The sequence below is a fragment of the Cervus canadensis genome, chromosome 25 (genome assembly GCF_019320065.1).
Source record: "Cervus canadensis isolate Bull #8, Minnesota chromosome 25, ASM1932006v1, whole genome shotgun sequence".
NCBI lineage: Eukaryota > Metazoa > Chordata > Mammalia > Artiodactyla > Cervidae > Cervus > Cervus canadensis.
In genome coordinates, this window is record NC_057410.1 from 14,838,990 (window position 1) to 14,865,913 (window position 26,924).

At 37.2% G+C, this 26,924-nt stretch overlaps 1 protein-coding gene across 14 annotated transcripts in view; it reads right to left on the reverse strand.

Annotated features, from left to right (window-relative positions):
- Window positions 1–11,854: 11,854 nt before the first annotated feature.
- Window positions 11,855–26,924, reverse strand: part of KIF21A (kinesin family member 21A) — a 174,022-nt gene continuing 158,952 nt past the window's right edge. For all 14 annotated transcript variants that reach the window (XM_043446806.1, XM_043446807.1, XM_043446812.1 and 11 more), the window contains 6 exons: window positions 25,507–25,687; window positions 23,590–23,754; window positions 21,250–21,367; window positions 19,642–19,812; window positions 17,702–17,901; window positions 11,855–13,110 (listed from right to left, as the gene is read on the reverse strand). In XM_043446806.1, the coding sequence (XP_043302741.1) occupies window positions 13,017–13,110; window positions 17,702–17,901; window positions 19,642–19,812; window positions 21,250–21,367; window positions 23,590–23,754; window positions 25,507–25,687 (929 nt within the window). In that variant the 3' untranslated portion in view covers window positions 11,855–13,016. The remainder of the gene's footprint in view (window positions 13,111–17,701; window positions 17,902–19,641; window positions 19,813–21,249; window positions 21,368–23,589; window positions 23,755–25,506; window positions 25,688–26,924) is intronic.

Consider the following 26,924-nt stretch of genomic DNA (forward strand, 5'->3'; position numbering starts at 1 on the left):
GGTTTCTATTGATAGATCAGCTGTTATCCTTATGGGAATCCCGTTGTGTGTTATTTGTTGTTTCTCCCTTGCTGCTTTTAATATTTGTTCTTTGTGTTTGATCTTTGTTAATTTGATTAATATGTGTCTTGGAGTGTTTCGCCTTGGGTTTATCCTGTTTGGGACTCTCTGGGTTTCTTGGACTTGGGTGGCTATTTCCTTCCCCATTTTAGGGAAGTTTTCAGCTATTATCTCCTCGAGTATCTTCTCATGGCCTTTCTTTTTGTCTTCTTCTTCTGGGACTCCTATGATTCGAATGTTGGGGTGTTTCACATTGTCCCAGAGGTCCCTGAGGTTGTCCTCATTTCTTTTGATCCTTTTTTCTTTTTTCCTCTCTGCTTCATTTATTTCCACCATTTTATCTTCTACCTCACTTATCCTATCTTCTGTCTCCGTTATTCTACTCTTGGTTCCCTCCAGAGTGTTTTTGATCTCATTTATTGCATTATTCATTTTTAATTGACTCTTTTTTATTTCTTCTAGGTCTTTGTTAAACATTTCTTGCATCTTCTCAATCCTTGTCTCCAGGCTATTTATCTGTAACTCCATTTTGTTTTCAAGATTTTGGATCATTTTTATTATCATTATTCTAAATTCTTTTTCAGGTAGATTCCCTATCTCCTCCTCTTTTGCTTGACTTGGTGGGCATTTTTCATGTTCCTTTACCTGTTGGGTATTTCTCTGCCTTTTCATCTTGTTTAGATTGCTGTGTCTGGACTGGGCTTTTTGTATTCTGGAGGTCTGTGGTTCCTTTTTATTGTGGAGGTTTTTCCCAGTGGGTGGGGTTAGACGATTGGCTTGTCAATGTTTCCTGGTTAGGAAAGTTTGCGTCGGTGTTCTGGTGCGTGGAACTTGATTTCTTCTCTCTGGAGAGCAATGGAGTGCTCAGTAATGAGTTTTGAGATGGGTCTATGTGTTAGGTGTCACCTTGGGCAGCCTGTATGTTGATGTTTAGGGCTATGTTCCTGCGTTGCTGGAGAATTTGCTTGGTATGTCTTGCTCTAAACTTATTGGCTCTTGGGTGGTGGTTGGTTTCAGTGTAGGTATGGAGGCTTTTGGATGGTCACTTATTACTTAAAGTTCCATGTAGTCAGGAGTTTTCTGGTGTTCTCAGGTTTTGGGCTTAAGTCTCCTGCCTCTGGATTTCAGTTTTATTCTTCCTGTAGTCTCAGGACTTCTCCAACTACACAGCACTGATAATAAAACTTCTAGGTTAATGGCGAAAAGATTCTCCTCCGTTAGGGACACCCAGAGAGGTTCACAGAGTTACATGAAGAAGAGGAGAGGGAGGAGGGAGATAGTGTTGAGCAGGAGGAGAAAAAGGGGGACTCAAGAGGAGAGAGACAGATCTACGCAGTTGTCTGTTCCCAGAATGTTCTCCGTAGCCCAGACACACACCAGGATTCACAGAATTGGATTGGGAAGAAAAGGAGAAAGGAGGAAATAGAGGTGTTCTGAGGTAGAAAACAGAGAGTCAAGATTGGGAGAGAAAAATCAACACACTCCTGAATAAAAATGGGAACTGAATATTGGATTCTTAAATGTTCACAATTTATATCATATATTGAAAAACAAAAATTAAAAATCTAGAGTAGAGATTAGACTCTTAAAAAATACTATATTAAAAACAAAAACCAAAACACACACAAAATTTTTTTTTAAAATATATATGAAGTTCAGTTTAAAAAATAGGGCTTCTCTTTATTTATTTATTTTTTCTGGTAAGGTTATAGTGTATTGAAAATGAAAATTAAGGAGTAGTAGAGGAGTACTAGAGGACTTTAAAAGAAATAAGAGAAAAAGAAAAATAGAAAATAGAAGAGAAAAAGGAGAAAAAAAAGAGAAAAAAAAAGAATTTTCCCTAATTAAAAAAATCGTAAAAATCTATGAAAATGAAAGTTAAGGAATGATGGGGGAGTAATATGGAATTTTAAAGGAAAATAAAAGAGAAAAATAAAAAAGAAAAAATTAAAAAAAAATTTTTTTTTTCTTATTAAAAAAAACAAGTAAAAATATATCTAGGAATTTCTCTGGAGCTGTTGCGGTCAGTGTCGGTTCGGCTCAGTTTCAGATATCTCCTCGTTCCAGCTTACAGATCTCGATATCTACAGGCCTCTTCCGGTGTAATTGGTGTTTTCTACAGGGATTTTAATCTGTAGCACCAGTCCCTTCTGAAGCGGTTCCCTTTGTTTATTTGGCTTCTGTTTGCCGGTTTCTTCAGAGCCTCATTTCCGCCCTGACACAGGCGGGCGGAGGTGGACTCTTATTCAGGTAGCTAGTTCTGTCGCGCTGCTGGGAGGGGCTGACGCTGCGGGGATGGGCTGGCGCTGCCGGGAGAGGCTGGCGCTGGTTTCTCGGGTCTGCGCTGCTCAGAATCCCGGCCGCTCCTCATGGAGCGCGCCGCGCGCAGCTCCAGCCCTCGGGTGATCCACAAAAGGGCGGAACAAAAGGCTGAGTCCGCTCTTGTGCTTTCCCTGTCAGAGCGGTCCAGGCAGCCAGAAGCTTGACCGGCGCACTCTCTCCGGGTGCGGCGCACCCTCTCCCACGGTCCCAATCTCGGTTTCTGCCGGCACCAGTCGGGTGTGTGTGCCTTCTGCCCTCTGCCCCCAGCCCGTCCCCGCCCGCGTCGGTCGGGTGTGTCTCGCCACGACCTGCTCCCGCCTCCGGCGGGTCCGGGCCGGCCCGCAGTCTGCGAGCCCCTCTCCGGACTCTCTCGGTCCCCTCGTTCAGCGAACGGCCCGCAGCGAGTTCAGGCCGGTCAATTTTCTCTCTCTTCCCTGCTCTCCCACAGTTCAAGCCGGGAACTCACAAAAGCTCCCTCCGATTGTCCTCAGGGCACTCAGGCCCGGACCCTGCCCCAAACAATGCCGCCTGCTCCTCTCCGTGCCGCCCCCACTTGCTGGTGGCGGATGCGGGTGTCTGGGGCACTTTTCTGCTGAGAGTTGCTTTTAGGCACGTAATCTGTGGGTTTTATTTATTGTTTCCCTCCCAGTCAGGTTGCCCTCCTAGATTCAAACACTTCCCCCAGGCCCGCCAGTGCGAGGGTTTCCCGGTGTCTGGAAACGTCCTCTAAAGACTTGCTTCCCAGGATGGATCTCCGTCCTTAGCTCTTTTGTCTCACTTTTTATCTTTTATATTTTTTCCTACCTCTTTTCAAAGACAATGGGCTGCTTTTCTGGGCGCCTGATGACCTCAGCTAGCAATCAGAAGTTGTTTTGTGAAGTTTGCTCTGCGTTCAGATATTCTTTTGATGAATTTGTAGGAGAGAAAGTGGTCTCCCCTTCCTACTCCTCCGCCATCTTGGCTCCTCCCGGTAAGCACCATTTTGGAATCCTTCTCTATCTTCTTAACGCTGGGACCCAGCCGTGCCTTCCAGACTCTCAGCACAGGTACTTAAAGGCCTCAGAGCTAGTGGGTAGACACTCAGGGACACAGCTTCACTCACCAACAGGGCAGCTGCCTTGAGACCTCCCCGGCTCACAGCCACCCGCGGACACAACCTTGTCTTCCAGAGGACCTAAGACTTGGCCCCACCCACCAACATTCTGAAACCAACTTCAGAACCCACAGGGCATTGCTTACATAGTTTCTCTCACTAGTGAGTTCAGAAATACCTCCCGGATTAGCTTTACCCACCAGTGGGCAGGCACCAGCCATATGAATCCCTGAGCCTCACCCTGCCCACCAGAGGCAAACTCCAGCCCCCAGGACCCCTGCAGTCCTGCACCTGCCATGTCAGAATCCATCCCACCCACCAGAAGGCCTACACCAGCTCTTGGCCCCCAGGCCCTGCTGCCAGCTCTCCGAGGATCTGTCTCTGCCCACCACTGTGTCAACATCAACTGACAAGACCCCATCCAGGCCTTGACCCCACCCACCAGCAGGCCAACACCAGTTCTGAAATACCATGGACTCTTTACCAGGTGCCTCAGGATCCAGCCCCACTCGCCAGCAAGCCCAAACTAGCATTGAGATACCCCAGACTCTGTACACAGTAAGTTGGAAACTGGTCTCACTCACTAGCAGGCTGACATTGACCCAGGACACTCAGGCCTGCAATCAACCGCCCCAGACCATGTTTTCAGACACCACATGGCCAAGTGGTGGTCATGGTGGTAGTCCCAGACACAGGACCTTCTATGGCTCTACAGAAAGCTGCCTTATGACCAAGCCTTGCCAACCAGTGGCCAGAAGCCTCTGTACAAAGCAGGGCCTGGCAAACAACCAGATTGGAGGTTTCAGACTGGAAACAAGCAATGCTTACCAGAAGATCAACAGCAGTTAGCCCGCAAAAGAGACGGACCCACCCAGCCCCCAGAAGGAGCACGCAAAGAACATATAGCTCTGGTACCTGAGGAGAATGTGCTGCTGGCACATAGAAAGTCTCCTACTCTTAAAAAATACTTCTTTTTTTAGGACGGCTTCTCCAAGGTCAAGAAACACAATCAACACTGCCAAATACATAGAAGTAAAAATAGCAAATTAGGCAAATTGAGTAAACAGAAAAATAGGTTCCAAATGAAGGAAAAAGATAAAACCTCAGAATAACTAAGTGGAGGGGAGATAAGTGATCAACCCAATAAAGTGTTCAAGGTAATAATCATGGATGTTCAAAGAACTAGGGAGAAGATTGGATGAACAGTGTGGTGTTAAAGTTTATAATAAAGAATTAGAAAATATAAAGAAGAAGAAAGCAAAATGAAAAATGCAAAATGGAGAAAAATGAAAAGAAAAATAATTATCCAAAATCCATGGGAGGCAGCAAAAGCAGTTCTAAAAGGGGATTTTTATAGTAATACAAACTTAACTTGGGAGGCATGAGAAACTTCAAATAAGAATTGAATCTAGCAGCTAAATAAATTAGAATGAGAAGAATAATCAAAACTTAAATTAATGAAAGGAAAGAAATCATAAAGATAGGAGCAGAAATAATAAACTAGGTACTATAGAAAAGATCAACGACCCTAAGAGCTGGTTCTTCGAAAGATGAACAAAATTGATAAACTTTTAGCCAGATTCATCAAGAGAAAAAGAGACAAGGACAAAATAAATAAAACCATAAAAAAGAGAAATTTTAACCAACAGATCAGATATAAAGGATCATAACAGATTGCTATGAACAATTATACTCCAATAAAATGGACAAAATAGAAGAAATGGAAAAATTCCCAGAGATGTATAATCTCCCAAGATTAAACCTGGAGGAAATAGAAAATGTGAACAGATTACTAGTAAATGAAATTGAATCACTAATAAAACAGCTCCCAACAAATTAAGGGCAATGATCAGATAGATTTACAACTGAGTTCTAGCAAATATTCAGAGAACAGTTAATATCGTTCATTCTCTAATTATTCCAAAAAATTGCAGATGGATGAATGATTTGAAACTCATTCTACAAAGCCAGCATCACCCGGATACCAAAACAAGACAAAGATAACACCAAAAAAATGACAGGTCAATCTCCCAGATGAGCATAGATGCAACAAATCCACAAAAGAATATTAGCAAAGTGAGTTCAAGGAAGGTGGGATGACTTGGTAGATTGGGATTGACACATATATATCTCCATGTGTAAAATAGGGAAGCTGCTATGAAGAACAGAAAGCTCAGTTTGGTGATCTGTGATGACCTAGAGGGGTTGGATTTGGAGGGGGTGGGAGGGAGGTCCAAGTAGCAGAGGATATATGTACGCAGAGCTGATTCACTTCATGGTGCAGCAAAAACTAAACATTGTAAAGCAACTATTTTCCAATAAGAAATAATAACACATTTTAAAAATACACTGAAAGGATCACACATCATTATCAAGTCAGATTATCTCCAAGGATGCAAGAACAGTCAAAATCCATATATCATTCAATGCGATATATGACATTTATAAATCGAAGAATAAAAACCATATGCTCATGTTACTACATGCAGTAAAAGCTTTTGACAAAACTCATCTATGATTAAGAATTCCCCATAAAATGGGTATAGAGGGAACACACCTCGACATAATAAAGCTAAGACAAGCCTACAGTGAATATCATACTCAACAGTGAAAAGCTGAATGTATTTCCTTTAAGATCAAGAACAAGGCAAGCACATTCACTCTTGCCACTTTTATTTAACATAGTATTGGGAGTTCTAGCCAAAACAGACAAGGAAAAGACATAAAGGAATCTAAATTAGAAAGGAAAAAGTAAAACAGTCACTGTTTTAATTTTTTTATTTTTTATTTTTTTTCTGAATTGAATGTTTTTTGTTGTTGTTTTTTTCCATTTATTTTTATTAGTTGGAGGCTAATTACTTTACAATATTGTAGTGGTTTTTGTCATACATTGACATGAATTAGCCATGGATTTACACGTATTCCCCATCCCGATCCCCTCTCCCACCTCCCTCTCTACCCGCTCCCTCTGGGTCTTCCCGGTGCACCAGGCCCGAGCACTTGTCTCATGCATCCAACCTGGGCTGGTGATCTGTTTCACCCTAGATAATATACATGTTTCGATGCTAAAACAGTCACTGTTTTTAGATGACATAGTAGTTCACATAGAAAATCTTAAAGATGCTACCAAATAACTGCTTGAACTTGCCAATGAATTTGGTAGAGGTCCGGGGTACAAAAATAATATACAAAAATCTGCTGCATTTCTATACACTAGCAACAAACTATCAGAAAGAAATTAAGAAAACAACCCCATTCATAACCATATTGAAAATAAAATACCTAGGAATAATTCTAAGGAGGTAAAAGACCTGTACTTGGAAAACTATGAAACAAATTGAAGATGACACAAACAGATGAAAAGATACACTGTGTTCATCAGCTGGAAGAATATTGTTAAAACGACCATACTACCCAAGGCAAGATACAGATTCAATGCAATCCCTACCAAAATGCAGGTAGCATTTTTTCACAGGACTAGAAGTAATTCTAAACTGTATAAAAATACAAAGGACCCCCAAATAGCCAAAACGATCTTGACAAAGGACAAAGCTGGAGGCATAACACTCCTTGAATTGAAACAATACTGCAAAGATACAGTAAGAAAAACAAAACCCAATACGGTGCTGCAATCTACCGTGTGGCGAAGAGTCAGACGTGACTCAGCGACTGAACTACAACCGGCAGACGGATCAATGGAAGAGAATGGAGAACTCAGAAATGAACCCACACTAATGCAGGCAATTCATACATGACAAAGAGGACAGGAATGAGAAATGGGGAAATGCATGCATGCTAATTTGCTTCAGTAGTGTCCAACTCTTTGTGACCCTCTGGACTGTAGCCCTCTGACCTCCACAGTCCATGGGATTCTCCAGGCAAGAATACTGGAGTGGGTTGCCATTTCCTTCTCCAGGGGACCTTCCCGACCCGGAGATGGAACCAGTGTCTCTTATGTCTCCTGCACTGGCAGGCAGATTCTTTACCACTAGCACCACTGTTGGGGTTGGCTGGCAATGGGGAAACATCTCTTCAATAAGTGGTGCTGGGAAAACTGAACTGCTACATGCAGAGGAACCAAACTGGACTACTTACTCTCTCACACCATGCACAAAAATCAATTCAGAATGAAATGAGACTTAAAGGCCTGAAACTATAAAACTTCTAGAAGAAAACAGGAAATGTCTTTTTGACATAAATTTTGGATGTTTCCTCAGACAAGGGAAGCAAAAACTAAAATAAAACAATGGGAATACATCAAACAAAAAATGTTTTTCATAGCAAAGGGAACTATCAACAAAATGAAAAGGCCTCTTACTGAATGGGAGAAGATATTTACAAACAGTATATCTGATAAAGAGTTGATATCCCAAAGATACAAGAATTTCATACCATTCAATATCACAAAAACAAATAACCTGATTAATAAATGGGTAAAGGGTCTAATAGACATTTTTGCAAAGAAGAAATACAGATGGCCAACGGGCACATGAAAAGATGCTCAGCATCAATAATCATCAAATAAATGTAAAGTAAAATCTGCAATCTGATATCTCACACCTGTCAGAATGGCTATTATCAAAAAGATAACAAGTAGAAAGTTTTGGTTGGTGAGGATGTGGCAAAAAGGGAACGCTTGGTCCTAATGAAAATTGACGTAGCCAAGATGGAAAATAGTATGGAAGGGGCTCAAAAAATTAAAAATAAGACTTCCATATCATGCCACGATTCCACTGGGTATGTATCTAGATAATGAAAATATTAATTGGAAAATATACATGCTCACTTGTGTTCATTGCAGCACTATATACAGTAACCAAGATATGAAAGCAACCATAGTGCCCATTGATAAATGAATGAGTAAAGAAGACATGATATGTGTGTGTGTATACATATACACTTGCCATATTAAAGAATGAAAACTTGCCACTTGAAAGAACTTCAGTGGACCTAGAAGGTATTATGCTAAGAGAAATAAGTCAAACAGAGAAAAGTAAGTACTGTATGATTTTGCTTATATGGGAGACCGAAAAAAACAAAACAAATGAACAAGCAAAACAAATCAGAAACAGTTGCAGATATACAGAACAAAAATGCAGTTGCCAGAGGGCAGGTGGATCAGGGAGGAAAGAAATAGGTGATGGAGATATAAGGGGTAAAATCTTCCAATTTCAAATAAATTTCAAATAATACTAATAATTAACATTTCAAATTAATTTGAAATTAATCATTTCAAATAAGGGGATATAGTCAATAATTATGTAATATCTTAGTATGATGACATATTGCAACTGGACATATCATGGTGATCATTCTGAAGTGTATAGAAATATGAAATCACTATACTGTGTAATAGGACCTAGTGCAGTATTGTACGGGCTTCTCTGGTGGTGCTAATGGTAAAAAACCCACTTGTCAATGCAGGATATTTAGGAGACTCAGGTTTGATCCCTGGGTCTGGAAGATATCCTGGAGGAGGGCATGGCAACCCACTCCAATATTCTTGCCTGGAGAATTCCATGGACAGAGGGGCCTGATAGACTCTACAGTCCACGGGGTCACAAAGAGCTGGACATGACTGATGCAACTTAGCACGCGCACACCCATAGTGTTGTAGGTCAACTATATTCCCCATGAAACAAACAATAGAAAAAAGATCAGATTTGTGATTATTAGAGGTGGGGTTAGGGAGAGGGGGAATTGGATAAAGTTTGTACAAAATATATAAACTTCCACTTATAAGATAAATAAGGACTAGGAATGTAATGTACAACAGATAGTTAAAACTGTTATATGCTATGTATGAAAATTGCTAAGACAGCAAATCCTGAGTTCTCATCACAAGGAAAAAAATTTTGTTCTGTTTAATTTAGTATCTATACAAGATTATGGATGATGTTCATTAAACTTACTGTCATAACCACTCCATGATATATAAAACTCAAATCATTATGCTGTACATCTTAAACTTATACAGTGCTAAATGTCAATTATATCTCAATTAAACTGCAAGAATAAAAAAAGAGTGGTAACTACTAGATCCAGACTTAGGATCTTTTATGTGTTTATACTCAGTTTTCACTTTCCTTTTGGCCTTTAGGTATGCATGGAGGAGGCAAGCAAGTACAAAAGTTACACACTGTCCAAGTGCACATTTGCGGACTTTTTAGCGTCTTAGTGGAGACGAGAGAAAGCAAGTGAAGCAAGAGTGCCCTGCCCAGTGGCTGCCATGCCGCCACGTGGGATCCAGAGACAACATAAAATCGGTATTAGATAAAATTCTCATAAAAAATTCAATTATTCACAGAACAATTGGTTACTAGTCATAGATATAGATAAACTATTAATATGCCATCTCACCCAAATCTTTCCATTCAAACAGCTATTTTTATCACATTTTTTTAAGAAGATATGTGAAAGAAAATATTGTGGTACTTAAAATTTTGAGTTTTTAATGAAAAATTACATGGAGCCAGAGTTTCTTGAGCTACTAATAATTTTTAAGGAAAGAAAATCATTATTTTTTAGTGGCCTTACATAACAAGGAATGGACATCAAAGTGCACTAGGCCATAGGCACCCCTTGTTCAAATTAGAAAAAGATGCCTTTCGTAACATAGTTTTTCTTCCATATGCTGAAATTATCATTGTATTATCTTACTTTTAAGAACAAGTGACTTGTTAGAAGATCCACATCTCCAAGAAGTGGGGATTTACCAAGTTCAATGCGGATGAATTTGAGAACATGGTGGCAGAAAAGCGACTCATCCCGGACGGCTGTGGGGTCAAATACATCCCTAATCGTGGTCCCCTGGACAAATGGCGGGCCCTGCACTCATGAGCATCAGCCCTGTTCCCTCCTTAATCACGCTCACCAATAAATGCTATTTCCTGTCCAAAAAAAAAAAAAAAGAACAAGTGACTTAATGTCATCTACTCTAAACTTTTAACAAATGTATAAATTGATCATGTCTAAAAGTGAATGGTATCTCTTTAGTTGTGCAGTGCACAATCTGTGCAACTGTGTTTGGTAGCCCTGAGACACTCCCTCTGCAAAAAACCTTTTCTAGAGCGTATCTTTTTTTTTAAGATCTATGTAGCTATATGCCTTATTGGTTGGACTACTTTAACAAAGGATCTTAAAATTCAGTAACTCAAAAAAGATACAGGTTATCTTTCTCTGATATAACAGTTTAGCAAATTATAGCCTATGAGCCAAATTTGGTGCCCAACCTCTTTTTGCATGGTCCTCAAGCTAAGAATTTTACATATTTAAATGGCTGGTAAGGAAACAAATAATAAACAAAAAATCAAATGTATGAAAAGAGAAATATATGGCTTACAAAACCTGAAATGAAAAAAATTTGCTGACCCCTAGCATAAAGGCTGTTGGATGCTCCAAGACAAGAAAGAAGCTCTGTGCCACAAGGTCATTCATGGACTCAGATTTATTCTATCATACTGCTCTGCTACCCCTCACCCAGGATGTCATCTTCATCTGTATGGTCAAGGTTAGTACATTACCACGATTTCCACATCCTAGTCATTGCAAAGGGTACAGTTAAAGTAAATGTCAAGCACTTCTTTTTTTAAAACTAAGACCAGACGTTTCATGTATCACACCCCATTGAATCACATGGTCAGAAAGCTGGCATATTGCCACGGTGAACGACAAGGTTAGGGGGAAATGTAATCTGTCTGCACAGCCATATGTTCAGCCAAAATCCCGACTTCTATGACTAAAAAGTAACAGAGGCACTAACTGGTAGTGGGTAACTCTCCATTAAGTTGGACATAATTTAACAACTGAACAACCACCACCATACCCCTCTATACTCCCAGCTCACCTCCTGCAATATCTGCCTTGCATTTCCTCTCCAAGTAACCAAGGTTGCTATTATCTTAATCATTATGGGGATATTTTTTATTTGTTTAATCATCTATGTTCAAATCCCTGAACTATATAGTTTAATTCCTTTAAACAGTAAGTTTCCTTGGTTCCTCCAGATTAGGTTATGGTTTACGCTTTTCGAGAATATTTCATGTCTTGTGTGTGTTAGTCATTCAGTCATGTCTGACACTTTGTGACCGCATAGACTGTATGTAGCCCACGAGGCTCCACTGTCCATGGAATTCTCCAGGCAAGAATACTGGAGTTGGTAACCATTCCCTTCTCCAGGGGATCTTCTTGACCCAAGGATCAAACCTGGGTCTCCTGCACTTCAGGCGGATTCTTTAATAGTGAACAACAACAAAAAAGGAATGTATGTGTAATGCTGGATAGCAAAAAGATGCCTTTCCTTAAATCACACAGATAAAATAAACTTTTATAAACACTGCCCATTTTCATGCTATTAGGAAAAGAACAAAAGAATAAAAATTATTCATAGCAACATGTTTATTTAAGCCCTAGCAAAGCTTTCATTTACAAGCAAATATTTTGGGGGGAAAAGATCACAAGACAATATTTTCAAGGGTCATGTCACTCACATAAAAATTAAACTTGCAGAATTTACAAATTAATATTCTGAGCAGGCATAAATTATACATCCTTTTGTAAAATCCAATCTACAGCATTTAAAATTCATAGTTACAACATAAGACATTCTCTCTTTACAGTCTACCTATTTACATAGCTTTTCCCACTGCAGATGATAAGGTTCTCATCATAGCTACCAAGGTTTGCCAACACAGTATAATTAAAATATATTTAGCAGCATATAAAAATTAGATTAAAAGGGAAAGAAATACTACTATTAAATAAAGATGAAACGAAAAGGTGGATAATAGAAACAACTCCATAGGAAAATAGATCGAAATATATTTCTGTTAGGACACCAAAAATGTTTCCCATCACAGAATGTATGCACAGCACTAATAAAATAATTTAACAGCGTTTTAGTCCTGAGCACACAAAAATAGCACTGCAAAACTTTGGTCAATACAAGTAAATGTCAACATCTAACACAATCTGCTTAACATTCTTTGTTAGTAGATTAAAGTCAAATCCATTTTATGAAAAATCACCATCAATAATATTCTCACATCTTTTTCATTACATTAAAAGAGCTTTTAAATTTGGGAACCCTCTGTAGACTGACATAAATACCAGACAAACCAATGTTTGACTAACATCCCCATATGCTTCAAATATGTAAATCGGCCAAACAGACTATATGAATGAGATAACAGTGGGTGGCATTGTATTCTAAGTGTATTTTCTGTCACAAAAGCAGACATTTTGCATTTCAGATAATTTGAAGATGTTTTTTATAGATAGGCACAAAAATCCAGCCACGATAAAAGTGTGAATCAAGCAGTGTATCCATTATAGGTTATATATGCATTGGTAGATATTAAAATTTAGCACATAGAGTACACAATTTCATTAGAACACCATTTATATTCAGTAGTTGGATTCATATATATTTTCCAGTTAACTCCATTCACAAGTTTTTGCCTAATAAATACAGGACAACATTTTCCATAAAGACGATAAAGTATTATCACAGTATTCAGTTTCTGACTATCTTCATTCATGTTTAATTACTGGCAACATCTTCCCCCAAATCTCCTGTGTCAGAGATTTGACCATCTTGCAAATTTCGAGTCTTCCAAATTCTCACAGTTCGATCACTACAAAATAAAAAATTAAAAATGAACATGTGAAAACAGCTGGAAAGACATAATTCTTAGAAATACTTATCAAGAAACATTTACAGAAAAGGTCTTTAATAGATACAGATAAAAATACATTTTCCCATAGGTATGTCAAATAGGTACCCATAATAATGAAGTTAAAAATAGTTTATATTATCAAAGGGTTACTATGTGCCAGGTATTGTTACTATGTTCCCCTCATACACATTAATGCATTTTATTCTCTTTACCTACCATAAGATATAGATAATGCCATTATACCCTATTTATGATGAGCAAATTGGGGTCCAAAGAAGTTAACTAATTTGCCTGAGATCAAGCTTCCCTGGGGGTCCAGTAGTTAAGACTTCGCCCTTCCACTATGTATGCTGCACATTGCAGCCAAAAAAATAAAAATCTGCCCAAGATCACAAAGTAAGTGACAGCGTCAGGATCTGAAACCCACAGAGGCTACATTGAGGCTACATTGATCCAGTCAGTATATGTGGTCAGAGGTCTCAGGCAGAAGAGCCCAGAGTAAGAGCACAGTGAGGAGGCCAGGGCAGGGATTCCAGAGGGTTGGTGAATCTGTCAATATTCAGGAAGAATCACGTTCAGGCGAAATGAGCATAAGCTACTAGGAATTAGGCAAACACTCTACTTATCATAGAACATAGACGATTCAATGCATTTCTGAGAAGACTTACTTTTATTCACCTAACATGTGGGTTCTGGGTACTAGTCATTAGACAGTTATATTTCTCCTAGCTCTAGAAAGACAGTGTTGCTTTTCTCCAATTTTTTAATAAACCCAAAGCCAAAAGAAAGAGTTGCCACAAAACTGTATAGTTTAAAAGCATTTAAAAGATTATGTAGCATATTTTGAGGATGTAGAAGGTTTAGTGACTTGTCATTGTAACATTGAAGAAGACAGAGTTGAGCCTAGAATCCAGGCTTTCTAGTTTGTAATCAATAATTTCCTCACCCCTAATTCTTACCACATGTGGGGAAAAAAAATCACATTTTTTCTATTTTTTAAATTTACATGAAATGATGATATTAACTAAGCTTACCACAGTAATCATTTCATTATATGTGTAAATCAAGTCATTATACTGTTATACCTTAAACTGTGTTATTATGTCAATTATATCTCAATAAAACTGGGGGAAAATAATAATCTTTCACCAGCCCACACAGCACAGATAATTGAAAACAGCAAGGGGTTATGTTCATTTGTCCACCCATTTATCCATTCCATTTATTCATTCAACCATCCACTCAACAAATGTTTATTGGGAACTTGCAGTGTCCCAGGTATTATTCTATGGGCTTGGGATCAATTAAAAATAAATAAATAGCAGAATCCTATGCCTTTGTAGATCATATATTCAAGCATAAGGAGACAGACAATAAAACATGATAAAAATTATAAACTTTATTGGAAAGTAATAAATGTGACAGAAAAATTAAGGAGTATGGCAAAGGGGATCAGGATCAGGAGTGGTAGGTGATAAGAGAGATTACAATTTTAAATAAAATCACAGGGTTATTCTTACTGAGAGAGAAAGATTTAGAAGATCAGGATCTCTGAAGGCACTTTGGGCAAGTGTCTTAGGGTGGAGTAAGCCTGATATGTTCAAGACCAGCAAAGATATTATCAGGGCTGAAAGAGAAGGAGCATGCTAGAGGGTATTGGAAGGTTAAGACGAGAGATAACAAATGCTCAAAGGGTTTAGATCAAGTACAGCCTCTACTTTAGATAAAATGGATGACCAATACAAGTTTTTGAGCAGGGAAAGAACAAGATGATCATAATTTTTAAAAACTTTAAAAAATTACTCTGGTGTCTGTTTGAGAATAGGCTACATATGGGCAAGGGACCTTGTTTAGGAGGCTACTGTAGTAATCCAAGAGCATATCTAGGGTCAATGAGGTAACAAAAGGCAGGGTGAGAAGTAGTCAGATTCTAGATGCAATGTAAAGGTAGAATACCAACATAGTTTGCTTATGAATTGGATATGGAGTATGAAGGAAAGGGAGGAATGAATTGAGCAACAGAAAAAAAAAGAGAAGCCATCAGCTGACATGGAGAAGGGCATAGGATGAGCAGGTTTCTTAGGAAGGCTGGGAGTTCAGTTTTGGACATACAAAATCTAAGATGAGCAAACTTTCACTACTAGTCATGACAGAGTAACCTGCGCCAGGTTAATGCTCCTGTGAGTTAACACAAAGTGAAAACTTGACAAGATACATGGAACAACTATTTTCAGAAACTGGGGGATGGGTACTTTAGGCCTATAATTTCTGCGAAAAGGGAAACAAGAGAAGGTGAGCTCCGTGACAGCCCTGGATTTCGGTCTGGAAGTACTTGCCGCACTAATCAAGGAAGAGGGGAAATAAACAGAAGACCTCAGAATTAGAGTTGAGAAGAAATAAAAATCTGGGAAGTGTGAAATAGCTGTAATTTGTAAAACCAAATAGAGAAGAGGGGAGAGCTATGCAAAAAGGACTATGGAGTTACAGGGAAAAACATTCCATCAATCTACATACAAAGGGGTCCCCTAATGTCTTTGACTGAAGGCTAAGCTGCACATGAGTCAAGTTAGACTATACGGCCAGACCAAAACACAGCTGTGAGAGTCAAGTTTTGACCAGTAAAGTAGAGGATAGCATCAAACATTCAAGACATTCAGTAAAAACCCCAGAGTTGAAGTCTCAAAAAGATGAGCTGAACCACAAGTAACTTACATAACTTTAAATAAAACCTAACTGTCTTTAAAGGAATAAAACAAAATCCAGATACTCAAAACACAACACTACGATGCTCAAGATTCAATAAAATATTACATGACATAAAATCAGAAAAAATAAGACCTGTAATCATAAGAAAAATCAATCAATGCAATAGATCCAGAAATCATATATGACAGAATCACTTATACAAGGACGGTGAATTATAAAGTACCTCAGTTTTCCCACCTATAAAATAGGGATTACAGTAATACTGATTTTCTAGAGTTCTTATGAAGACTAAGTGAGTTAATGCCTGAAAACACTTAGAACAATGTCTGGTAGATACTAAGCCCTATATAAAGGTTTGTTAGGTAATGAATAAATAGAACTAATTTGAAAATAGGCCTTCTGATTTCATTGGTTATTTTCCTGATTTTATGTTACATGGTAAATACATCTGCATCTGATGCACCATGGGTAGAGTGAGGACATTCTTAGTTTCTCAAAAATAAAACTGTATCATGGAAGAAAAATATTACATCATACCTCAGTGATCAGACCTCAGTGAGTCAAAACAATTTTATAGTGTCCCACAGCCATGAGGGGTATTATTTCCCATGAATTGTCAAGGACAAACAAGCTTTTAAGGGAATAAATAAAAGTGATGAAACTTAAGAAAGTAATGTATCTCAGAAATAGCATCAATGAAGCATTTAAGGTAAACATCTTAGAAAAACACAAAAGAAATCTGCTCTGATGTATTTTAGAGATGAGAGAAAGCAAATTTAAATGAGACAAGGGATTCAGTGGAAACAGCACAAATAAAAAGAGACACCACAGAAATTTAGCAGAAGTTTCAAAATAAAATCAGGATAATTGTGTATTTAGGACAGATGAATCAAGAAATGGCTCAATAAATAAAGTAACATAATTGGTACACAAATGACATAAGGAGATTTTCATGAAAAATTGCATTTTATTTGAATGAGATGAACACCTCACATTATAGTACATGATTTCCTTTCCAAAAGTACTTATACATAATGTATTATGACATAATACATATGATGTCATTTTTATAGTCACATCTCTACACCTTCTTCAAGCACCTTCCTATATGTCACCTTCTCAATAAGATCTTCCTTGTCCACTCTATTGGAACCCCTGTTCCCCAGTGATGCTCTCATCTCCCTTCCCTGCTTGCTTTTTCTCCATAGTATCTCTTACCATGTAACATATTTTACTTATTCATTTTCTTTTCTTCTCCTTACAATGAAATTAGGATTTATATCTGTTTTTTTCAATTCTCTATTCCTAAGATTCTGGAACAGTGCCTGGCACACAGGAGATTCATAATGAATAAGCAAATGAGCAAATAAAGTAATCAATTCAGCCATTCTAAGAGGGAGGGAGTATATATTATTACTACATACTTAGATTTTAAAGGAGGTGGAAGAGGCATAAAAGAGTTTTGTTTTGTTTTGTTTTGTTTTTTATGATTTGGTCTAAATGTGAAGAATGAGGCATGTTTGTTGCCTTATCTGGAAAGAAAATTTAGAAATGAATCACTTCTGAAAGGTTTTTTAAAAATTAAAACTGCTACAGGAAGATCTGGTAGCAGACTTCCTAGTCGAAGCAGAGAGCTGATATAGCAGTAACACTATTACCATATAACCTGGGGGGCCCAAACTCGGTGACCACAGTGCATCTCAGAAAATATAAATAAAACATCGTGAATAGACATTGGAATAGCTGTGATAAAAGAAAGATTTCATATGTTATAATTTCCAAATATTTACAACCTATAGTATTTATTGAATCTGAACACAAGTAACCAATAGGAAAAACTTACTCAGCTGCAGTAAAAATGTGGGTGGAATTAGCACAGATGGCATTGATAGGACTCTCATGACCTCTCATCTCTCCAACTGGTACAAAGGTATCTATGTTCCAGAGTTTCAGAATGCCCCCTCTGCAGCCACTGAGCAAAACTGGGTGGCCTGGCACCACTTCCAGGGCACAGACCCAATCCTTATGTGCATTTGGAACTTGCTGAGAGAAAAAAGAAAAATTAGCAGCTTAAGGGAAGCCTTTCAAACTGACATTTTCACACCAAAATACGTTACCAAAGTTTTTATTGACAAATTCAAATCTTGGAACACTGAATTGGTCTGGAAACCATAAAAATTATTTCCTATGAAGTCACTCTTAGTGATTTAAACAGATAGATCTGTAATTTGCTCCTCAATTTAATTCACTAGTTATCATCAGTGTTATCAGTACTGAAGGCCTACAATGTTAAAAAAAATCTATAGAATCTAAAACACATGGAAAGTATACTGAATTTTTCAAACATCACTTCCTCTTCAAAGGAGTAAATATCTCACCTTTCTAGAAAATGTATCTCACACAACAAGTTTGAAAACTACAACCTGGTATGTAGACTATAAGGACTGTCTCCTAAAATCACTGCCTTAAATTTTGGAAGAGAACACAAGAGGCCTATAGCTTTTTGAAGAAGGCTGGAGCTAAACCTACATGTTTCACAATGAGTAAACAATACTTATGGGCTTCCTTGGTGGCTCAATGGTAAAGAATCCACATTCCAATCCAGGAGACTCAGGTTTGATTCCTGGGTTACGGAGATCCTTTGGAGAAGGAAATGGCAACCCACTCCAGTATTCTTGCCTGGGAAATCCCATGAACAGAGGAGCCTGGCAGGCTACAGTCCACGGGGTCGCAAAAGAGTCAGACACAATTTAGCGACTAAACAACAACAAACAATAATTATAAGCTCAGACTATATGACCACATTTTATGCATATGTATATTCATACATATAATATAAAAGACATCCTAGAATGTATATCTATAAAAGAAAAGCTTTTGAGTGCAATATATGTGCCTGTTGCCAGTTTTTTCTATTAACATTCATGCTACTTGTTCTTTTTTTTTTTTTCGTCTGATTGTAAGCAGAAAAGTGTGAGCAATTGCAATACATACATACACACTCATACATTTGTAAGAAAAAGCCTGAAATTGAGAACAATTCCTCTGGGAGTTAGGAAAAACTACTGATATTTGATTATACTGACAAAACACTTCAACCCAGCTATCATTCTATAGGAAGTGAGAGAACCACCATTCTTGGATGTATGAAAATGAGATGAAGAATCATTTAGATTCTTCAAAATCTAAATTGTACCTAGCAAAACTTGGTACTCTGTGGAATATGTGTGGAAGTATTGAAAGTATTAGTTGCTCAGTCATGTCCGACTCTTTGCAACCCCGTGGACAGTAGCCCACCAGGCTCCTCCATCCGTGGAATTCTCCAGGCAAGAATACTGGTGTGGGTTGCCATTCCCTTCTCCAAGGGATCTTCACAACCCAGGGATCAAAGTTGGGTATCCTGCATTGCAGGCAGATTTTTTACCATCTGAGCCACCAGGGAAGCCCTTGGAATATGTGTACATAAAAACAAAGCAAAATGAGAAACTGACTTCTTCACTCCAAGCCTGTATTTAGTAAACACATGCACAGGGCAATCCCAGAGCTTCCAGTTCTTACAGAGTCTATTCTTCTCTTATCTATGAGATATCATTAAATGTCTAATGTTGCCCTTTTCATAATTACTAACTCTGGTAGGTAATAATGAGACACTCTTTAAGAGAAAGCCCTGATTGATACCATCCTTAAAGGATGAAAATCTACATAGAGTCTCTTCGTGTTCTTATTAGAATACTGATGACTTTGAAGTACCCACTCCATCCCATGAAAAAGGTTTTGAATTACCTGTAGAAGATCTTTTTGAGCTAAATCCCATTTCTTGATTCCATTATCTCTGGACCCACTAAATAGGTTATCCCCATGTATGGTTAATGCTTCAATGCCATCATAATGAGGGGGCTCAAAATTGTGGGTGGGACTCACAGTTCCAAGGGCCCCTTCAGTTACATCAAACATCTAAATAAAAGCAAAATGAAAGTAGTCATCCTATTTAACATACAAATAAGCACCTTAGGTATTCATTAATAGAAACACATACACATGTATATTAACCGAATGTGCCTTGTTTTGTTATGATATTTTACTAACAAAAATATTAACAAAAATAACTTGCTTTGAGTGACTCAGGATGAACCTGAGCCCTAATTTTCACGTTACATGCTTACATGTTTGTAAGCTCTTAAGAAAGATAAGCAATTTCTTCATGTATAAGTGTACAAATGATATGTTGAATAATAAAAATGTTACATATAATGATATGATTGTTATTTAAACACAATCAGGCAGCTCTGCAATCTTGGTGGTCATCACAAATTCTCCAAAGCTGCTACTCAATTTCAATCCCTTCAGTTGCCTTCATTTCTCTTAACTACTGAACTTGTGAGTTCCTAAAAAGTCTAGTATAACCAAAAATAGACTTTCTGGACCACCCCTCCCCCTCAGTTACAAAAGTTTCCTTTTATTCTCAAACATTCTCTTACCCTTCCCTTCTTTCCAAGATACTAAAGTGTACTTACTTTTTCTCAAGGTTCACATATTTGATCTGATCAGATTCTTTTTTTGATCTGATTCACCAATTGCTACTACTTCACTCTTCACACTTTCCCTTCCATTAAGCCCATTTTCTAACCATATAAACATGCTCAAGTCTACCAATACAAAATCTTCTTGCATTAACCATTCTATTTTCAAGTCAAACCCACTTCTCATCTCCTAACAAAAGTTTCTAAAAAAAGCTTACTTACACTCCGTCTCTCTTTATTACTATATTCTCTTTTTGTTCCTATTGGTCCTTACAGGATTCCCCAAGGCTGAGTCATATCAACCTCTCTCCTTTGGCCATATCAACTACTCCTTAAACATCTGCTTCTATATGAATGGTTCTGAAACACATATGTCTAGTCATAACTTATCTTGGACTTTGTACTTGCCTTTCAAATGGCATATTGGCTTACATGAAGAGGTCCTCTATTAGTATTTCAAATTTAACATCTCCAGAATCAAACTTTTCATCTCTCCTCATCTTATCTGCTACTTGTGTAAAACAAACATGAAGTATACTTTATGTATACAAACATGTAGTATACAAACATGAAGAAACAAACATGCTCAGTATAAAAGATGGTGATGATGAAATGTAAGCATTAGTTGGATGACTGAGGTAAAAAAGTCTTTAAAATCCCTCCCAACATATCCTCTAGGAAAAAGTGAGAGTATATTTTCAAATCAGACAACAAAATCAGGAACTGAGTGAGGAAAAGATCAGGAAGAAAAAGTAAAGGCTAGAAATGAGAAAAAAGAACTGATTAAGAGAAAAGCAGCCTAGGTACATCTGAATACTTCAAACTTATCATTTAATAGGAGAATATAATTCAATAGCCTTATTATACACACTTTGATGTAATGATCCTTGGAGCCAGTGATGATGAGATCTTGTCCATTAGAAATCTGATCTACAGTAAGGCACATAACAGGGCCCAGATGCCCTGTTAGCTTTCCTGTGGACTGAAACCTTTAAAAAGAAAGAAAAACAATTTTGTTTGAAATATTTCTTCGTATGCTGAGGCCAAGTCTCAACAAAAATAACAGTCTTTGCTAAAACTGTTCTTTTTTGATTTAACTCCACCTCTATGCAACTCTCCTCAAATTAAGAGTCAAAAAATAGCCAAATTAATTCATTCTCTGATGGAAGTTTAGGAATCCTAAATAAGTTATTCCAAAGTGACTGATGTCATTCAGATAGCAAAAAAAGCATCAAAAGTCCAAAAACTTGCCTAGGGCTAATTTTAACTCCAACCTAAGTCCAGATAAACCTTAATCTGTTAAATGTCTCAACATATTATAGACATATGATTGATTTCTTACGGTCAATTTTAAATTTGACTAAAACAACTATGTCACTGATATAATTAGAAAATAAAAATTTGGAGAAAGTAAGATTATTTTATTACACACACATATATTTTCATATATACACATATATGTACACATGCATTATACACATACACATATGCACATATGTGTACATCAGAAAATATAGCCCATTTCACCAGTTATTACAAAGATATAAAAATGGCCAGGAATATATATGACTGGTAGAAAAATGTGTGATGTCCATTGTCAGGAGGTGGCAATGAACCTTTGTTTCATAATCCTACCTCAAATCAAGCTGCTGGAATGCAGAGATATATTTGGCTTCTAGAATATTACTACTTCTTGTAACTCTTTTTTATAGTTAATTTATTAAGATGAATCTGTATTTAATTATGTTGCTGAAATCAAGCAAGTTTCAAAGGATCTAACTTTTCAGCAGATAAGAAAGTGTAAAAATTTTTAGAAGCTGGTATCTTTTCTGCCTCATGTCATGATGTTGAGTATCTTCCTCCATGGTACTCTGAATACAAGTCAAGTTTAATATCTTAAAAGAGTAAACCCGGTTCTCATCACATTCCAAATTTTCTTAAACAAGAACCGTTTTCAATTTTCTACTTTTTATTTCTAAAACGGTACTTGTGACTGTGTTTCTTCTTTCTGTTCTCATTTATTTATCTATAAATTATGCTTATTATACTTTTTCAGCCAACCATTAAAATGTTCAGTTCAGTTCAGTCGCTCAGTCGTGTCCGCCTCTGTGACCCCCATGAACCGCAGCACACCAGGCCTCCCTGTCCATCACTAACTCCCGGAGTCCACCCAAACCCATGTCCATTGAGTCAGTGATGCCATCCAACCATCTCATCCTCTTTTGTCCCCTTCTCCTCCTGCCCTCAATCTTTCCCAGCATCAGGGTCTTTTCAAATGAGTCAGCTCTTCGCATCAGGTGGCCAAAGTTACAAGTAATAAATAGTTACCCTCAAAATTTCTAAAATAAATTTCCCTTTGATTTATCACTGACAAAACCCTTCTACATGGGATTATTACCTGAATTACCAACTTTACTCAGAATCTTGTAATTGCCTATTTAGTGGCCTTTACTCTCCATTACAAGATGAGTTCTAAGAAGGTGGACATCAAATTTGTCTTGCATAATCTATATCTCCAGTACCTACCATAGTGTTGGTATAATGCCTGCCACAGTTGATGCTGAGTAAATATTTGTTAACTAATAAATAAATATTCCCTTGCTGCCAATATTTTAAGAACTAGAAAAGAATCTAAAATAAACACTCAAATGAAGGATGAAAACTCCTACTTCATGGCAAATAAAAATCAAATCAAAGATGTAATGCATGATATTCTCTTTTTACTCACTTCATCTTCTTAATACTTCATCATATATACATATATAATTTTATATTCATAAAAATCCTGTGAAGACTTATGATCAAACTTATAAGGTTTATAAACTGAAAATTTTGAAATATAAGATGCATAAGTGATATTACCAAAAAATAATTCTTTCAAAGGTACTGATGCAACTAGCATGAGCTGTAAACAATACAACCCAGTCTTTACAGTCTTCCTAGTAAACAATACAACTTATAGACAAGTATTAATAAAGTCTATTTTCTCTCATATAGTTTTTTCCCCAGCAATGGAGATTAAAAGAAAGGAAAATTTTGAGTGGGCTAATGAGGATAGACAAGACATTTAGGGGTGCTGAATCAAACAGAAAAATCTAGGGTTTTATATTAACTTCTGGGGTTATATTAATTAGATTGCACCGGCACTAATATTAATGTGTGAAAATTGCATTTGCCATTTACAGGAAGTACATTTTCTTTAAAATTCTACCTTTTAAGATCCCACATTCTGACAGCATTTCCAGAGGCTGCATAGAGGAAAGTCCCAGTTGGGTTTAGCGAAATTTGATTGATCTGGTTTTCCCCCGAAGGAATAGCAACTGTGCGGCTAGTACTTGCAGAACAAGCATCTCCAAGAGTAACCTGACCTGAAGACCTTAACAGAGACAAAACAAAGTAAGTCACAATTCTGGACAAGAGTTAGTCATAGAATTCCTTAAATTCGCAGGAAACTGGCTGTAGGCAACATCTGTGTTGTCTGGTCACTGTATGCGCTACACCCAGCACAGTACTTCACATGCACGTAGGTGGCACTAATAAATGAACACTTTCACAGATAAATGAAAAAAATGAATGAAGAAAATAAGATGGCATGGCTTAAAACTCTTACTTTGCAAGTTATAATACTAGGAGTTTGGGGCTCTATTAGTCACTGGGCCATGTTCAGGCATGTCCGACTCTTTGCTACCCCATGGGGGGTAGCCCGCCAGGTTCCTCCATCCAGGGAATTTTCCAGGCAAGAATATTGGAGTGGGTTGCCATTTCCTACTCCAGGGGATCTTCCCAACCCAGGGATTGAACCCATGTCTCCTGCATCTCCTGCACTGAAAGGCAGGCTCTTTACCACAAAGCCACCTGGGTACCCAGGCTTTGGGCCCTATTAGAGATGACTTAAATACGATTCAGAAAAGACTAGATGACAAAGACAACAAAACTCAACAAATGATGTGTGCATGTGCTCAGTCGTCCAGTTGTGTCCGACTCTTTGTGACCCCACAGGCTGTAGCCTGCCAGGCTCAACAAATGAGACAGTGCCACAGAGTTAATTCATTTTCCTGCAGCTTGCAGAAGTCCACTGAGGAACAAACCAATGCTTCTTCCATATATAAGATATGACCCTTTGAGTAAAAGTTTTTGTATATTTTAACCCAATCATATATGGATTGTTTACTATGTGGAAAAGACTTAAACATGGTTTATTTCCTCAGTTAAATTCTAAATAGCAAATATATTTTTCAATTTTGAATCATTTTATTAGCTAACTTCTAAAAAATCAAGTTACAATCAACATTTTCAAATGATTTTAATGAGTCAACTGGATTGGTAAATTTCTAAGATAGTGTTTTTTCCTATAAAATTTCCCTTAAGAGACCTGTATTCAGCACAGTAAATAATTAGTAGTCTCAACATATAAAATAGCACTTAAGTGTTAATACTCTTCACTCTACAAATTAGTAAAAATTAACCACCTTTATGCTCCTTTCTCTTATTTAAACCAATAGAATTCATCTTTTAATTAAGATTGTAATTATGTGAAACAGTTCATCAATCTTATGGGAAAATGAATCATTATATGCTCTATGTTTTAAAGACATATATAATAACAGATGCAGAAAACAAATTCATTCTCCAGTTGTCCAATCTACAGTTATGAAACACAGGCTAATATCAAAGCAGTGTAAGTCTTAAGAAAAACACTCCTCAATTATTCAGTTATTCAATAGATGCTAACTGAATTTTGCAAGTACTTCTTAATGGTCTATGATGGTGATTTCAGCCATTTTCCAAGGAGTGGCATTCATTTGAAGCAAGTAATGTAAATCATTTTACTACATCAAGTAATAATGAAAATTCAACTCCTTAGTTTTGGGGAGGACGGAACTATGAAATGTATATTGAGTTGCAGATTAAATATGACTTCTTTTCTGTTTAATATTGAACTATTATATTTTAGTTTCTCAATATTTTTTCACCTTACATTGTATACATTCTTGTTGTAAACATTTTAATATTTTTTGCAAGTGGACAGGTATAAATAAACAAGAATGCATATATACATCTATCTTTTCTTATATCTTGTAAACAAGAACTATTTGCCCCTTATGCTACTTGTCTCTAAGTTACTTACGTTAGCGTTCGAACACACTTTGCTGAATCTCTGATATCCCACACCTTAATATAAGATGTTGACACGGTGAAGACCAAACTTGTATAATTACAATATTTTACAGATACTACATTGTTGGGATGACCTCCCAGTGACATTATCTCCTGCCCAGTCACCAGATTCCATACTTTACAAGTACGATCTAAAAGCAATAAAAAAGAGGAAATATTGTCAATAAGAACTAAATTAGATTCTCTTAGCAATAACAATTTCTCTCCTATGAGAAAAAATGAGATAAGAAAATGCTAATTATTTAATTAACTTGCAATAGCATCCTAAGTCTATCCTGACACTTTGCAGCAGGTTCAAGGGCAAAGTAGGTATAAAGGATGAGATGAAAGCTAGGATATCGGGTGTATGTATCAAGTGGTATTAAAGAATAATTATACAACATTTTAAAATAGACATATTGATAGTCTTATTTCAAATTGCCCGTTAATTTAAAATGGCCATCCCAAATCAGCCTCTTCAAAACATTTGGTTTTGATACTCTCTTACCTACTCACAACACTCCACATGCAGAACTACATACACATTTCTTTTCCAGAGGTCACTAATTGACTTCATTAACATAATCATAAACTTGAACATAAAACTATTCTATTCAATGCTTTGCCTTTCTGACATAAGTATCTAATTATCCTGGAGAAATAAATTTAATTTATTAGAAAATTATACTTTTACAGAGCAAATTTTTTTTTTAAATTGGGGAATTGCTTGCTATTATTTACAAGTGCTGGCAAGATTCTTCCCTTTATCTTGTAACATCCTTAAACGCTAAAAGACTTTAACTAGCTTCCCAAATTCCTACACATGCTTCCTTCTCATCTTTCCAGCCTCATTATCCACCACTTCTACATATATTCTACTTTTCAAGCCAACTGGATTTAATTTCCAAAACCACTTCTACCTCCATGTCTCTGCTTACACTGCTCTCTAATCTTGGTTGCCAATTTTTATTTGCCAATATCCAAACAATCCAGTAAGGTTCATCCTAAGTGCTTCCTCATCAGAGCCTTCCTTATTTTTCACATTTTAGCAAAATCTCTTTCTCTTCTGAAACCCCAAATATTCATGTATAACTCTTCAAATCATTTATAGTTAATTTCTAGTTGCCTGCAAGTGTAGGTTTGGTGATGCACAGACCTAGGTTTCTAATCCTGGCTCTTCCACTTACTAGCTAAGCTTATCTGGAAAAATCATTTAATTCCTGGAATCTTCAGCTTCTTGATCTATAAAATGAGGATGCAACATTGGCATTGTTGTGAGAATTAAATGAGGTAAAATTTGCATAGTGGCTAGTATAGCTTCAGACACTTATTAAGGGCTCAAGAAATGGTGGTTGCCACCCATCTTATTCTTTTACCACACTGTACATT